Source organism: Sturnira hondurensis, unplaced genomic scaffold, assembly GCF_014824575.4.
Source record: "Sturnira hondurensis isolate 20B ecotype Veracruz unplaced genomic scaffold, ASM1482457v3 Scaffold0004136, whole genome shotgun sequence".
In the NCBI taxonomy this organism is placed as follows: Eukaryota; Metazoa; Chordata; class Mammalia; order Chiroptera; family Phyllostomidae; genus Sturnira; species Sturnira hondurensis.
Genome location: NW_028076767.1, coordinates 54,407,565 through 54,422,143, shown reverse-complemented (window position 1 = coordinate 54,422,143; position 14,579 = coordinate 54,407,565). Strand labels below are relative to the sequence as shown.

Genomic DNA, 14,579 nt, shown 5'->3' with positions numbered 1-14,579 from the left:
ACAACAGTGTTGAATTCCATGTTTTTATGTGCTCCACAAAGTAATTTCCTTTTAGATAAACTACAGTGATAAGTTAAAAAGTAATTTTAAAAGCCTGTCTTAGACTAGAAATCTGTAGTTGTGATGAAGCTTGGAGATACCAAACCTGACTCTCTTCAGTTTCAAACTGTAGCAAGGATAATATTACAAATATTCAACTGATTGCCCTTGAGTAAAAAACTTCATGGAGTCGAAGATCAAATAAAGCAACAAGAAAATGAACTACATTTAGCAGTACTAACCTGAAGAGGTGATAAAGCAAATGGATTTAGGCCAACAGGATTCTGGGCAGAAGATGATCCAAGAATAGGAGCTGGCGCAGGTGAAGGTGACTTAGATGGTGGCTGAGACGGAGGAGTCACTAAGGAAGCAGTTGATACATCAGTATGGGTAAGTGAAGTGTCGTCACAAGGGGTTCTCGGCAACAGACTAAACCACTGTCTATTCTTTTCAGTCAGTGCTTTTAACAACTGGTCACTGGGAAGAGGACTGTAGAACTTCCCTGGACCACCTGAACCAGTACTGAACAAATTATTAGAGTCTGTCTTTTCCACGCTGCTTTGTGTTGCTGTTGATGCGATGCTGCCCACTGAATGCTTCCCACTATTTTGGTAAGACAGTGTGCAACCATTTCCACTACTATTCGGTTTTGAGGTCGTTACATCTGACTCAGGAGGCATCTTAGCTACTTCTAAAAGCTTGCTCAGTTTTGAAAAAGAGCCAGGTTTCTGAAGAAATAGATTTGTGTTGTCTTTTTCTTTAGGCTCTTCTTTTTGTTCACAATGATCTGGATTGGAACAATTTAAAGTATTCTCAGAAATTTCGAGTCTTTCTTCTTTGATCTGCATACTTTCTGCCTTTTTTTGTTTTTCTCTTTCCTTTGCAATTTCTTCTAATCCTAGGAAAATTGAAAGGTTATTATGAAGATCAATGATTCCAGATCAAACAATACTATAATTATATTTTAGTACTATTTATCAAGTTACATGCATAAACATTTTAACAACTTTTCCAGATATTTAATACTTTCCATTTTTTCCTTTTTTATAGACTAAATTTGTTGATCATTGGAATATTATTGTAATTTTATAATTAATCATTAAAGGTCTTAAAATACAAAAAATATTAAGAGCCTTAATGCATAGCAAACTACTATTAACATTTTTGTATAAATCCTTCCAGCATTTCTCTGTGCACATAGCTAAATACTTAAACTACACATTTAAAAAAGGCAATCCTATTATACACATAACATTCTAATCTACATGTTTTACTGAACAATATTCTGTAAAGATCCTGATGTGTCAATTAATATATAATTACACCATAAATGCTAATGACTACAAGTGAGTATTTGATAGAATATAATTGAGATAATCAGTTTTCTATGGAGGTCTGCTAGTGGGTCCCAGTTATTTATTAATATAAGCAATGCTTTAAATCATATCTGTATCTTTGGACTTTTAATTTTTCCTGATTTACCTCGTTAGAATAAATCTGTAGAAAAAAAACTTACCTAAGATATGTACTTTTCAGAGTTCTTGAAATATACTCTCAGCCTGCCCTCTAGAAAGTCTAGGTCAACACACATTCACATCAGAAGTATGCACACAGGGCATCTGTTCACCTAAACCCTCAATGAATCAGAACACTACAGATATTTCCTGTTTTGGCCAATATCTGGGAGGTGAAAATCTAAATTGTGTTTTTTTCTGATCACTAGTAAGGCTGAATGTCCTTTTACAATTTTATTGTTATTTCTCCTTTGTCAACTTCTGCTTCATACTTCTGACCAATGCTTTAAAAATAATTTATATGAACTCTCTTAAAAATACAGATCCACTACTTTATTCAATTTGAAAAGTAATATATATTCAAGGTAAAATATTCGTAGTGAGAGGCATAAATTAAACCTGTCTGCCCTACTCCCTCAGTCCCTATTTCTAATCTTTATAGAGGTAGCCGTGGTTCATCAATCATGTCCACATATCCTTTCAGAAAGTGCATATGCATATATGTCACTATCATTTTACACTTGTACCAAAATGGCTACTGATTTTTACTTTTTGCATCTTAGAACAAAATCCAAACTCCTGAGCAACACCTGCAACCCTGTATGATGTAGTTCCTGGAAACCTCTACAACCTCTGACCACTTTTAACCGTGCTCTTCCTTTCTCCCATTTTTCAGCTTCGCCACATGCTCTTTTCCCTCCTGGAGCCAGTCCACCTGCCGTTCTTTCCTGCCTAGGATACTGCTTGGTTGACTGGCTCCTTATCCTTCATGTTTCAAATGGTCATTTCCTCTCAGAGGTTTTCTCTCAACATCTAATAAAAAATTGGGTCCCCATCCCATTCATCTTAAAAGTTCATTCTATATATTTCCTTCCCAGAATTTATCATTATACTCATAACCACTTTATTTTTGATTCTTTTCCACACCCATGTACTGGAATTTAAATCAAAAGACACCACTTAAAGGCAGAGCAATGTCTGTCTATACTGCTTATTGGATCTTGAATGCTTAACATGATGGTGCTGTAAAATAGAGGCTCAATAAATATTTCTTGAATTATAAAATAAAAGGATGAATTTAATATTTTTCTTATGTACCTTAGATGACTTTCCATGACAAACTGCACTTCCTTTTTCTCAATTGGCTGCATAATATTCTACTATATGAATATATAATAATTTTTAACCAGTCCTCTATTAATGTTTGAAACAGCTCTCACGTGCTTCTCTTGAAAATAGTTTTTACCACACATTAAAATCTTATACTTCAGACTTATGCTTCTGGCCAAAATGCAGTAACAAAGACTAGACTTACCCTTTTGCATGAAACAACCAAAAAATAAACAAAATATATTAAACAACATTTTGCAAGAAACTAGACATCAGGTAAGAAAGACAGAAAACTAATGCAGCAAGTCCTATAACTGTCCTAGCTTAACACCTTGGAATAGTTTCCAAGTTTAGGGAGCAGGAGTCCAGGAGAAGTCTGGCAGAGTCCGTGAGCAAGGAGATGAAACCAAGAGTCCCTGGGAGACAGAGGTGGCTAGCATGCAGGGAAGAGTCCTCGAGAGAAGAGATCTCCACAGAAATCAGAGGGGCCCCTCAGGTGTCCAGCAGAACAGTGACTGGTGCACATGTGTGAGGTACGTACCTGAGATCAGGGGGGAAAAACACCTGAAAGGAGCAGAGGTGACAGTGTCAGGTGCTCACACAGGCTGGGAATAGCACTTGTTCCTTCAACCTCAAGATTCACAGGCATTAGGGAGAGAACTCGGAAGGATCTATTTCAGTAGTTAGGGGGTAATTAGCTTAGACCAAACAGTGTTCTGGTCCTGCCTAATGAATAAAAAAGCAAGACCTGAAAGGATCAAACTTTTCCCCAAGTAACTTAACTGTGTTTCAGTTAAATAAAGCTCAACAATATTTATAGAAATTCAGAAATACACAGTACCTAACAAGGTAAAATTCACAATGTCTGGGATCCAACCAAATTTCAAAGGCATGCAAAGATTCAGGAAAAACTGCCACATAAAAAAGAAAATAAAAACTGCTCTCAAACTGACAAAAGAGTAGAATTAGCAAAGACGCTAAATTTGAAACAATAATGGCTGAAATTTTTCCAAATTTGATGAAAACTATAAACCACCGATCCAAAAAAGCTCAACAAACTCCAACAAAACAAATAAAAGTACACCAACACATGTAAATAAACTGCTCAAAATCAATGATAGAAAAAAACCTTACAAGCAGCTCGAAAAAACATGCCATACCTGGTATGATCTTTATGCACTTCTGCACATCTGCCCCGAAAAGACCCCCTACTTCAGTACCTCCTATTAGACACATGTAAAAAGAATCACAAATATCCTCCTCATATGCCTAGGCTCATAAATTTACTTAGCTTTCTACAAGTTACTAGCTAGTATGGAACTACTGTTATTTAGGCTGGATTAATTCTGGGAAGCAGTACTCAAACACCACTGTCATGTATTCAAAAGTTAACCAATCAATCAACCAACCAATTTTCACAGGTTGAGACCAGTAGATGACTTTGTATTTGCATCCAACAAAGTAGACTGAGATGGTGATATATTTTAATAGCTTATTTGTGGTTGTCTTTACCTTTTACATTCAAAATGCTTCATTAAAAATAGCTAAACCTCCAATTAAAATGAAATTATTTTTAAAAATTCAAAGAAATATGTAGGATGTTTAGTATAAAATATTATTTAACAGATACATGAAAAAATTGAAATCAGACCACCTTCTAACATCATATACAAGAATAAACTCAAAATGGACTAAATACTTATAATGTAAGACTTAAGACCATAAAACTCCTAGAAGAAAACCTAGGCAGTAAAATCTCTTCATAATATTTTTTTCTGATATATAATCTTGGGCAAGAGAAAGAAAAGAAAAAATAAACAAACAGGACTACATCAAATTATATAGTTTTTGCACAGCAAAGAAAACCATCAACAAAATTAAGAGACAACTCATTGAATGGGAGAACATATTCACCAACGGCATATCTGATGAGGGGTTAATATCCAAAATTTATTGAGAACTCAAATTCAATGAGAAAACAAAAACAAAAACATCCACACAGTCCAGTTAAAAATGGGCAAAGGACCCAAATAGATATTTCTCCAAAAAGGATATACAGATGGCCAATAGACGTATGAAAACATGCTCAATGTCACTATCAGAGAAGTGAAAATTAAAACGACAACCACAATGAGATACCACCTCACATCTGTCATCACGGCTATCATCAATAAATCAGCAAACAACTAGTGTTGACAAGGCTGTGGAGAAAAGGAAACCCCTGTGCACTGCTGGTGGGAATGCAGACTGGGGCAGCCACTGTGGGAAACAGTATGGAGGTTCCTCCAAAACTTAAAAATGGAACTGCCTTAGGACCTAGAGGTTCCACTTTTGGGTATACACCCAAAGAAATCCAAAATACTAACTTGTAGGAATATATGCACCTCTATGTTCATCCCATCATTATTTACAATAGCCAACCTATGAAAGCAACCCAGGCACCCATGAATAACAGATGAGTGGATAAAAAAGCTGTGGTACATATATACAATAAAATATTACTTGGCCACAAAAAAGATTGAAATATTACCATTTGGGACAGCATGCATAATTCTAGAGGGTATTATGCTAAGAGAAATCAGTCAGAAAAAGACAAATACCACATGATTTTACTTGTATGTGAAATCTAGAGAACACTATGAGTGAAGAAACAAAAGAGAAAAACACTGATAGATACAGGAACAGACTGACGGTTGCCAGAAGGGAGGGGGACTAGGAGTCTGGGTGAAAAAGGTGAAGGGATTGAGAGGTACAGATCTGTAGTCACAAAATAGTCACCGGGATATAAAACGCATCATAGAAAATACTGTCAATAATACTGTAATAACTATGTATAGTGTCAGATGGGGACTAGAAATATGAGAAGGACCACCCTGTAAAGCACTTGAGTGTCTAGCCACTATGCTGTACACCTGAATCTAATACAAGATAATACTGACTGTAAACTGACATTTAAAAAAATAAATTCTTTAATATTAGTTTTCTATCTATTTCACATAATCTCCTGTTCTTTCCAGCTCTTGCTTTTTTGACATGTGTTAAGAAGTATTTTCTAAACATTTTTATTTATTGATTTATAAGGGGGGGAGTGGAAGAGAGGACAGGGGAGGGGAAGGAGGAGGAGGGAGGGAGAGATAGACAGACAGACAGGCACTAATTTGATGTTCCACTTATTTAGGCATTCTCTGGTTGATTCTTGTATGTATCCTGACCAGGGATCAAGTCATCAACCCTGGAGTATCGGTTCCAAGCTCTGACCAACTCACCCACCCGGCCAGGGCCTCAGTGAGTAATAATAAACACCTTTATTTATTTATTTATTTATTTATTTATTTATAATAGATTATACCATTACAGTTGTTCTATCCCCCCCTTCATTCCCCTCCACCCGCACACTCCCTCCCCCACCATTCTCCCCCCTTAGTTTATAACCACGTGTCTCAAGTTCTTTAGATTCTATATTTCCCCTACTATTCTTGCCCTCCCCCCTATCTATTTTTTACCTACCATCTATGCTACTTATTTTCTGTACCTTCTTCCCCCTTCTCCTCCTCCCACTCCCCTGTTGCTAACCCTCCATGTGTTCTTCATTTCTATGGTTCCACTCCTGATCTAGCTGTCCTCTTGGTTTGCTTTTGTTTTAGGTGTGGTTGTTAATAACTGTGAGTTTGCTGTCCTTTCACTGTTCATATTTTTCATCTTCTTTTTCTTAGATAAGTCCCTTTAGCATTTCATATAATAAGGGCTTGGTGATGATGAACTCCTTGAACTTGACCTTATCTGAGAAGCACTTTATCTGCCCTTCCATTCTAAATGAAAGCTTTGCTGGATAAAGCAATCTTGGCTGTAGGTCTTTGGATTTCATGACTTGGAATACTTTTTTCCAGCCCCTTCTTGCCTGGAAGGTCTCTTTTGAGAAATCCGCTGACAGTCTGATGGGCACTCCTTTGTAGGTGACTGTCCCCTTATCTCTTGCTGCTTCTAGGATTCTCTCCCTCATTTTAGTCTTGGCTAATGTAATTATGATGTGCCTTGGTGTGTTCCTTCTTGGGTCCAACTTCTTTGGGACTCTCTGAGCTTCTTGGATTTCCTGGAAGTCCATTTCCTCTGCCAGGCTGGGGAAGTTCTCCTTTATTATTTGTTCAAATACGTTTTCCACTCGTGGCTGTTTCTTTCCCCCTTCTGGTACCCCTATAATCCGGATGTTGGAACGTTTAAAGATGTCCTGGACGTACCTAAGCCTCTCCTCATTTTTTTGAATTCTCATTTCTTCACTCCTTTCTGGTTGGATGTTTCGTTCTTCCTTCTGGTCCATTCCATTGCTTTGAGTCCCAGTTTCCTTTCCATCACTATTGGTTTCCTGTGCATCTCCCTTCATTTCAATTAGTTTAGCCTTCACATGTTCCTCTAATTTGTGACTATAATCAACCAGTTCTGTGAGCATCCTGATAAACAGTGTCTTGAACTGTGCATCTGAGAGGCTGGCAATCTCTTGGTTGCTTAGAGTTATAGGCTCTGGGACTTTGAGTTCTTCTTGCACCATCTTTTGGGCTGTTCATGCCTGTTACGTATCAGGATTAGAGCCCTAGGTGTTCACCAAAGCAGGGCAACTCAGTTGCTGGGTTGTGACACTGTGTGTGGGGGCAGGGTCAAAGGGGAGCAATGGCGTCCCATCTGCCGCCTCCCGGCACAGCTGCCACTGTCACCAGGGTCCACGCGTTTCGTACCACTGCACCCGAGTGTGCCACCGCCGTCAGCCCTCCACCACTGGGTTTGCCCTCTGGGGCCTGCGTGGTCCGTTTCGCTGTGCGCAAATGTGCGACCAAGGTCAGTCTGCCCTGACTGGGTCCGGTCTACCTGCGCACCTAGGTCGGGGGATCTTTCCTGCCCGACCCCACTCCGCTGCTGGCTCGGCCCTCTTACCGTCCCGGTTGAATGGTTCATTGTTGTCGGACTTCCGTATGATTCAATTTTCTGTTCTTTGGCTGTGTCTTTGTTCTCCAAACCTTTGTTGTATTCAAACTTGGTTGTGGGAGAAGGCACAGTGTTTCAACCTATGCCTCCATCTTGGCGGAAGTCTGTAATAAACACCTTTACAGCAGACGAAGGAAGAGGAAGACAAGCAAGAGATGCAACAGGGAGTGCCGGTCAGTTGATTAATTTCCCTGGTAGTAACTACAGCTGCATAACAACAAAGAAAATGCCATCATTTCCCAATTAAAACAAATCCTAAAAGGAGCGAGTTTGCTATTAGAAAGAGACTATGTCTTCACGAGCCTTACCAGAATCAACTGGAACCATTTCTGTTCACCTCACAGTTATCACTGGGCCCTAGGGGTCCATCACTCTCACGTCAAGAGAAAAGTTTTCCTATGGCTCTTCTTAGTTGGGTGAAGCAGACTAAAACTTTCTAATAGATTTTACTAAACTCTAAGTGAAACAAATAAAGAATGCAAGGAATGTAAACACACTGGCGTTTAGAATATAGGTGTCTCTTTAAGGGCTTTCTTCCAGGACTCAAAGGTGTAATCTTGAGTGTACTTCCATAGCTCCTCAAGTGTATTTATGTCAGTGGTGCTACACCAACCTGGTTCCTAAGAGACATCTTGCTGTTACTGTGGAGAAGACTGAAGCCAAGCAGATTCACCCAGTTGTCTATATAGAGTTGTTCCTTCCCAGTGTGACCCATGCATTTTTAGAAAGATGACTGATACCATAACACCTTTACCCTTTAGGTAAGATCCCCCCATATCCCTAACAGGAATCACGTTTTCTTCTTATAGACCTGAGGCTGTAAGAATAAAATGGTTACTAAGGCTGTGACCATGCCCTAATGTCAAATAAAACAGTATCTTTCACAGCACAGTATATACATACAATTAACTTGTTTCATTTTCCTTCTAATACTTAGTAAGTCAACTACAAGCTAACATACCCCAAAAGGTTAAAAAAAAAGACAGTGAATTTAAGGGGGAAAATTCCTTTGTTTAGCTGAGTGGCCACCGGGGCTTTCTTCTTCCCAACTTTCCTGGGGGCCAGCAGGAGAACAGCGGGGCCTCCAGCAGCTACTGCCAACGCTGCTCTCGGGGTCCTCAGTAGGCTTTGACTTCTGGGATGCACACCCGCAAGCACTGTTTCAAGATCTTTTAAGGACTTTCCACCCTTTCTCACACTAACCCCTAAACACAGTGCAAGGAGGGGATATGTAGTATTTTGTCTCTTAGAGTGCTCTGGTCAGACATCCAAGTCCTGTGGAACCACTACAGGAGCTGGGAGAGCCGTGAACTGTTACTTCTCTGCTTATAAATTGCCTTCACTGACAGACTTTGCTGCTATTAGCACTGTCTGTTATTAGTGGTCTTTGTGACCATGCATCTTATACAACGGTTGGTGTCCAACAAAGTCCTGATGTCACAGGTTTCTGGAAGGGGAGCACCCAGAAACCACAGGGGTGGATGGGTTTCTCCTTGTGACCAGTGGTAATTCACTGGGAGTAAGGATGATCTCAGTTCTTTTAGGTCATATAAGCCCCATATTAGGGGAGGAAAGTGAAAGGGAGAACCTAATAAGGGCCACAGGTTTTTGCACGAAATACACGAGAAAGGAACAAAGAAAGGAGAAGATACACTATGTTTTTTTTTGTTGTTGCTGTTTTGGGGTTTTTTGCAGAGGCTATCTCACACCAAAAAACAAGGATTGGTAAGAGAGAAGCTGATGCATTGTGTATTCTTAGAATGTGGGAATGTGGGAAAGAAGCCTGTAAGATGAGTGATTGGTTCATAGGCTTGAGAAGTTGTTAGGAGAAAGGGAGTTGCCAGAAGATTAGGTGGAGAAGGTCTCTGGGGAGGAATCTCTTTCAGATATTAGAGCTACAAAATCTCAGCTCCATAACCTTCTGTAAGATCTCACGGCCTCCAGATCTCAGAAAATGACCAGAAGAATAGAACCGAGGGAAGTTTCCTACATCATCTTGACTATTTTGAAATGAGTTCAAGGGTAGGAATACTCACAGTATCAGCTCCATCATGTGAATTTAATTCGCCTCCTGAAGACGGGCTTCTCTGGCCCCTGATTGGGATCTTCCAAACAGAAGGACGAGGGCTGAGCTCAGTCCTGGTCCCACTGCAGGAGACGGTGCTAACCATGCTCCTCAGTTTATTATGCAAGAAAGAAGGGCCTCAAACATTTATGAGCTTGCTAGAAATGAGGGACCAAGAATTTCCTGTTTCAGAATGCAAACAAGTTCCTTTATTGTGGTTGAGATTTGGTGTTATCTATGGCCGAAACACCAGTATCGCAGTCCCTGCAGAGGCTTTTGGACCTTTTGCGTGAACTCTAGTTAGTTGTTCCTTCATCAAATTGTATAATTGGCATGGAAAAATACTGGGATATTTAAATCCTGCACAAGCATGTCCACCTATCATCTAGACATATTTATTGTGACCTCTACTGGCAGCTTCTATAACTGTTGACCAGGCATGTTGCCAAAACCCAGCTGTACTTTTAAGCCTGCCAAGGTTGTGCAACAGTGTTGCATACCTGGAGGAGAAAGAGACTGCACTTCTTAAACAAGAACAGATTCAGGGAAGGGTACTGAACAACACCATTTCACTTCAGTGAAGTTCTTTGGCATCCTGGAATTAAAGACGAGAAATGAAAAATATACGGTATGCCAGGTCCCCTCAGTATTCCTCTCCTTCTTTGGTACCCGTCATGATTCCAACAGGTGGACGGGAGGTTCCTGTTGTTCATATTATAGATGAATTCATGGATACAAATGTCCACATTTGCCTGCTTTCCAGATGATACTTGCTAGCTACACCTACAGGAGGAACAATTTTAATTTCTCTCTTTACCCCGGACAGTTCTAAATTGTGGTTGTATCCTCACTCTATAAGCAGGCCTTGAATGCCAGGTTACATACACATTTATTGTATCAACTTACAGGTGATAGGGAGACATCCAAAGTTTTAGAGTAGAGACCTAACAGAAAGAGGGGACTATATATAAAGAAGTCAAGGACAGCTGAAATAATGGAGGTATGTGTTGATAAAGAACTGATTTCAGTAGTGTTGCAAAGAAGACTGACTACTGACATTTTGAGGGAAAAGCTGATGTTCTACATATGTCCTAGATAACTTCAAGTTTACATGCCCAGGTGGCTGACAATGATGTGGCCCTTAACCAAACTGAAGAATATTTCATTAGTTCAGGGTACAGCTCAGGTATTGTTCTGTTTTTGTAGCTTTTCGGGTGCTTCTTATTATAGCTAAGGTAAAGCCACATGCCTGGACATTGCTTTACTTTTTCTTAAGTGTTACTAAGGCTTCTCACCTTCAATGACTCACAATTTTGTCACTTTAAATTATATTTCTACCTGGCTGGTGTAGCTCAGTGGACTGAGTGCAGGCCTGGGAACCACACGATCATGGTTCAATTCCCAGTCAGGGCACATCCCTGGGTTGCAGGGCAGTTCCCAGCAGGGGACGCACAAGAGGCAACCATACATTGATATTTCTCTCCCTTTCTCCTTCCTTTCCCCTCTAAAGATAAATAAATAAAATCTTTGGAAAATTATATTTCTACATTGAAACTTTAATTTCATTTCAAACAAACTTCCTCTCGAGTCCTCTGATTAAAATACAGCAGAGGGAAATAATATTACAATAATGATGTCCAGTGGCAGATAGATAAGATACCAGATTCATTGGGGTCATCATTTCCTAAGTTATATAAATGTCTAATCACTATGCTGTATACCTGAAACTAATGTAATATTGTATGCCAACTGTAATAAAAAAGTAAAAAATATTAAAAAGGAAAAAAAGTATCCCAATTTTTCTACTGAGAATTAATTCATAAAATTTGCTCTGATTCCATTTTTCTTACATCATATTCAATAATTTCTTGCAGTAATTCTATCTTTAAGATACCTGTCTCTCTGTTTGTGCCTGAGTTCAGGGCCTCCATGCTTCTTACCTAGGTTACTAGAATGGTCATACCACTGAGTTCTCCACCCCTTCCCCCCCCCAATCCAATCTCTACTTTGCTCCCAGGTATTTTCATGTAGTTTCCCTGCCTAAATTAGTCTCTGCCTTTAAGAGTTCAGTCTACTGGTGGAGATGACGATGTATGCCAAAAATTATAATAAAATGCTGAGTAGGCTACATGACATTTCCCTGTTCTGAGCCCTTTAGACACTTTGATGGCTCTGACCTTACCCTCCAATTTGCTAAGTTCCGACATTTCATGGGGTTGCCTCCAGAGCCACCCGTGGATTGGAAAGCAACTCTACAGGACGAAGGGTTGTCTAGAAAGGCTAGGAGTTCCCCCAAATACACCACCCAGAACAATGCTATTTTTGTTAGACAGTGGGGTTCTCTGTAAGATGTTTCATTTAAACAATTTATTCAAACTAATTCCCCCCCAAAAGGGTACATTTTACCCATTTCCCTAGGCCTCCTCCATCAATTACCACCAATCTGTTCTCTGTACCTATGACTTTGCTTTTTTTGTTTGGAGGTGGGGAGAATGTTATGTCTGTTTTTTAACAAAAGAAGATTCCACATAAAAGATCACTTGGTATTTGTCTAACATTCCATTTAATATAATGCCCTTGAGTTCCATACACAGTGTTACAAATGGCAAGATTTCATTCTTTCTTATGGCTGAGTAGTACTTCATTGTGTGTGTGTACATACACACACACACACATACAATATTACTTTATCCATTCATTCATCCGTCTGTTCATCCATCAATGAATAGATTAAGTTGTTTCCATATCTTGGCTATTACAAATAATGCTACAATGAACATGAAAATGCAGATATCTTTTCAAATTAGTGTTTTGGATTTCTTGAGATAAATTTACAAAAGTGAAATTGCTGGGTCTTATAGTAGTTCCATTTTAAATTTTTGGGGGGAGAACCTCCATCCTGTTTTCCACAGTGGCTGCACCAGTTTACATTACCAACTGTGCGCTAGGGTTCCCTTTTCTCTGCATCTTTACCAATGCTTGGTATTCCTCGTCTTTTTGGTAGTAGCCATTCTGACAAGCGTGAGATACTTCACTGTGGTTCTGATTTGCATTTCTCTGATGATTAATGATGCAGAGCATCTTTTCATGTACCTGTTGACCATCTGTATGACTTGTCTGGAAAAATGTCTATTCGGATCTGCATGTTTTGTAAATAAATAATGTTTTTGCTGTTGAGTTATGAATTCTTAATATATTTTGGATATTAACCCCTTATCAGATATATGATTTGCAAATATTCTCTCCCATTTAGTTGGGTGCCTTTTCATTTTGTTGATGATCTCCTTTGCTGTACAGAGCTAGTTATTTATTTAGTATTTTAATTGATTATTTTTTTATTACTTATTTATCATTTTATCTTTCTATACTTGAAAATATTTTAGATAAACAATTAAAAGAATTAAGTACTGCACCATTTTGGTAAATCAACACGCTGACCCACTTACGTCAATTTTTAAAAAGAAATAAAATGTAACTGAATCTTCCATGTGTTGTCCCTAATTACATCAGCAACTCCTACCTAGGAAGGCAGAGCCTGACTCTCACACACTCTGGAACATGATTTCATACTCTTACTTCATATAAATTGAATTCACAGAAAATGTGTTATTGTGCAAAACACTGTCTACTATATGCCGATGCTGATGTGCCAGCCAGTATTTTAAGTACTTTACATGCATTACTTCATTAACTGCTGCCCATTGCCAATGTAAAATTTTTATTTTTAAAAAGGGTGGTTCCTTTGCTAAAAATAAAAAGCTTAAAAACAACTGCTTTGCATAAATTCTGTCTGATTAATGAATCCCCTCTCCCCTCCAATGGGTCCGTAAACTTCCACATGGCATGGACTGTGTTTTATGTATCTGTGAACCTCTACAGTGCCCAGAAATGCCTGGCACATTGTGGGTATTCAAAAAATGTGTTACAGAAATTTTTGCCTCCTGGTACCACCATGGGGCAATAGCTACATCATGACACTCATAAGTACTCATAGAACACTTTTGGCCATATCAGAATTTAAATATTTTGAAATGCCCTGTCACAGAGTTCTGAAAAATTCAACTTAAGATTTTTAATTGAGCACAGAACTGCTCTATGTACTGTACTAGTTAATGCAACCGAAAAGAAACCAGCAAAAGAATAGTTAAAAGGACAGAATATCAAGAAATGTGTGGTAACTGAAAACTCAAAAAAGGAAGTTTAATGGAAAAGGAAGTGATCGCAAACTTCAAACATGAATAAGAGCTCAAGATGAATGAGGATGATTAAAGGAGCCTCAGAGTCGAGCAGGTTACCTCCAGAGAGACTGTCAGGATGGATGCTTATTGCCAAGGTTAAAGAAAAAAGCACATGTTAGATAATTTGACAAATGGAGCAGAAGCTATAAAGGATAATACTGGTGAAGATCTTTGTCCACTAAGTCAGAAAAAGAATAGTGTATGTTTGATGTCGGAAAAAGCAGCAAAAGAAACATCATGGGCAGAGAAGGAATATCTGTGAATAAAAGGGGCATTATGAGTTCAAAAGAAATATGAGTCAAAGTGTTATAACATTTATCCATAAAGCAAATTGGATTCCGGAAGCACAAAATATATTGAAGGAGTAACAAGGTTTCAAAAATATGATTTCTTATATTTTTTGTAATAGATTTAACATTTCCTACCTTCACCACTCTCCATGCCTTCTACAAAAACCCCCCCACACTGGGGAAGAATCCAGTACCGGCGTCTGTAACGATCCTGGCCAAACATCATCGAACGTAAAGAGTGAGAAGCGTCAAAGAGCTTCCTTCTGTACTGACACTGTTGCTGTTAAAAAACGATGTATATAGTTAACATATGGGTGTTAAGTGCTTTGAAATTTAACAAGTAACTTTA

At 38.8% G+C, this 14,579-nt stretch overlaps 1 protein-coding gene across 23 annotated transcripts in view; it reads right to left on the bottom strand.

Annotated features, from left to right (window-relative positions):
- Nucleotides 1-14,579, bottom strand: part of BAZ2B (bromodomain adjacent to zinc finger domain 2B) — a 382,453-nt gene that overhangs the window by 24,421 nt on the left and 343,453 nt on the right. For all 23 annotated transcript variants that reach the window (XM_037044636.1, XM_037044615.1, XM_037044614.1 and 20 more), the window contains 2 exons: nt 14,366-14,510; nt 282-937 (listed from right to left, as the gene is read on the bottom strand). In XM_037044636.1, the coding sequence (XP_036900531.1) occupies nt 282-937; nt 14,366-14,510 (801 nt within the window). The remainder of the gene's footprint in view (nt 1-281; nt 938-14,365; nt 14,511-14,579) is intronic.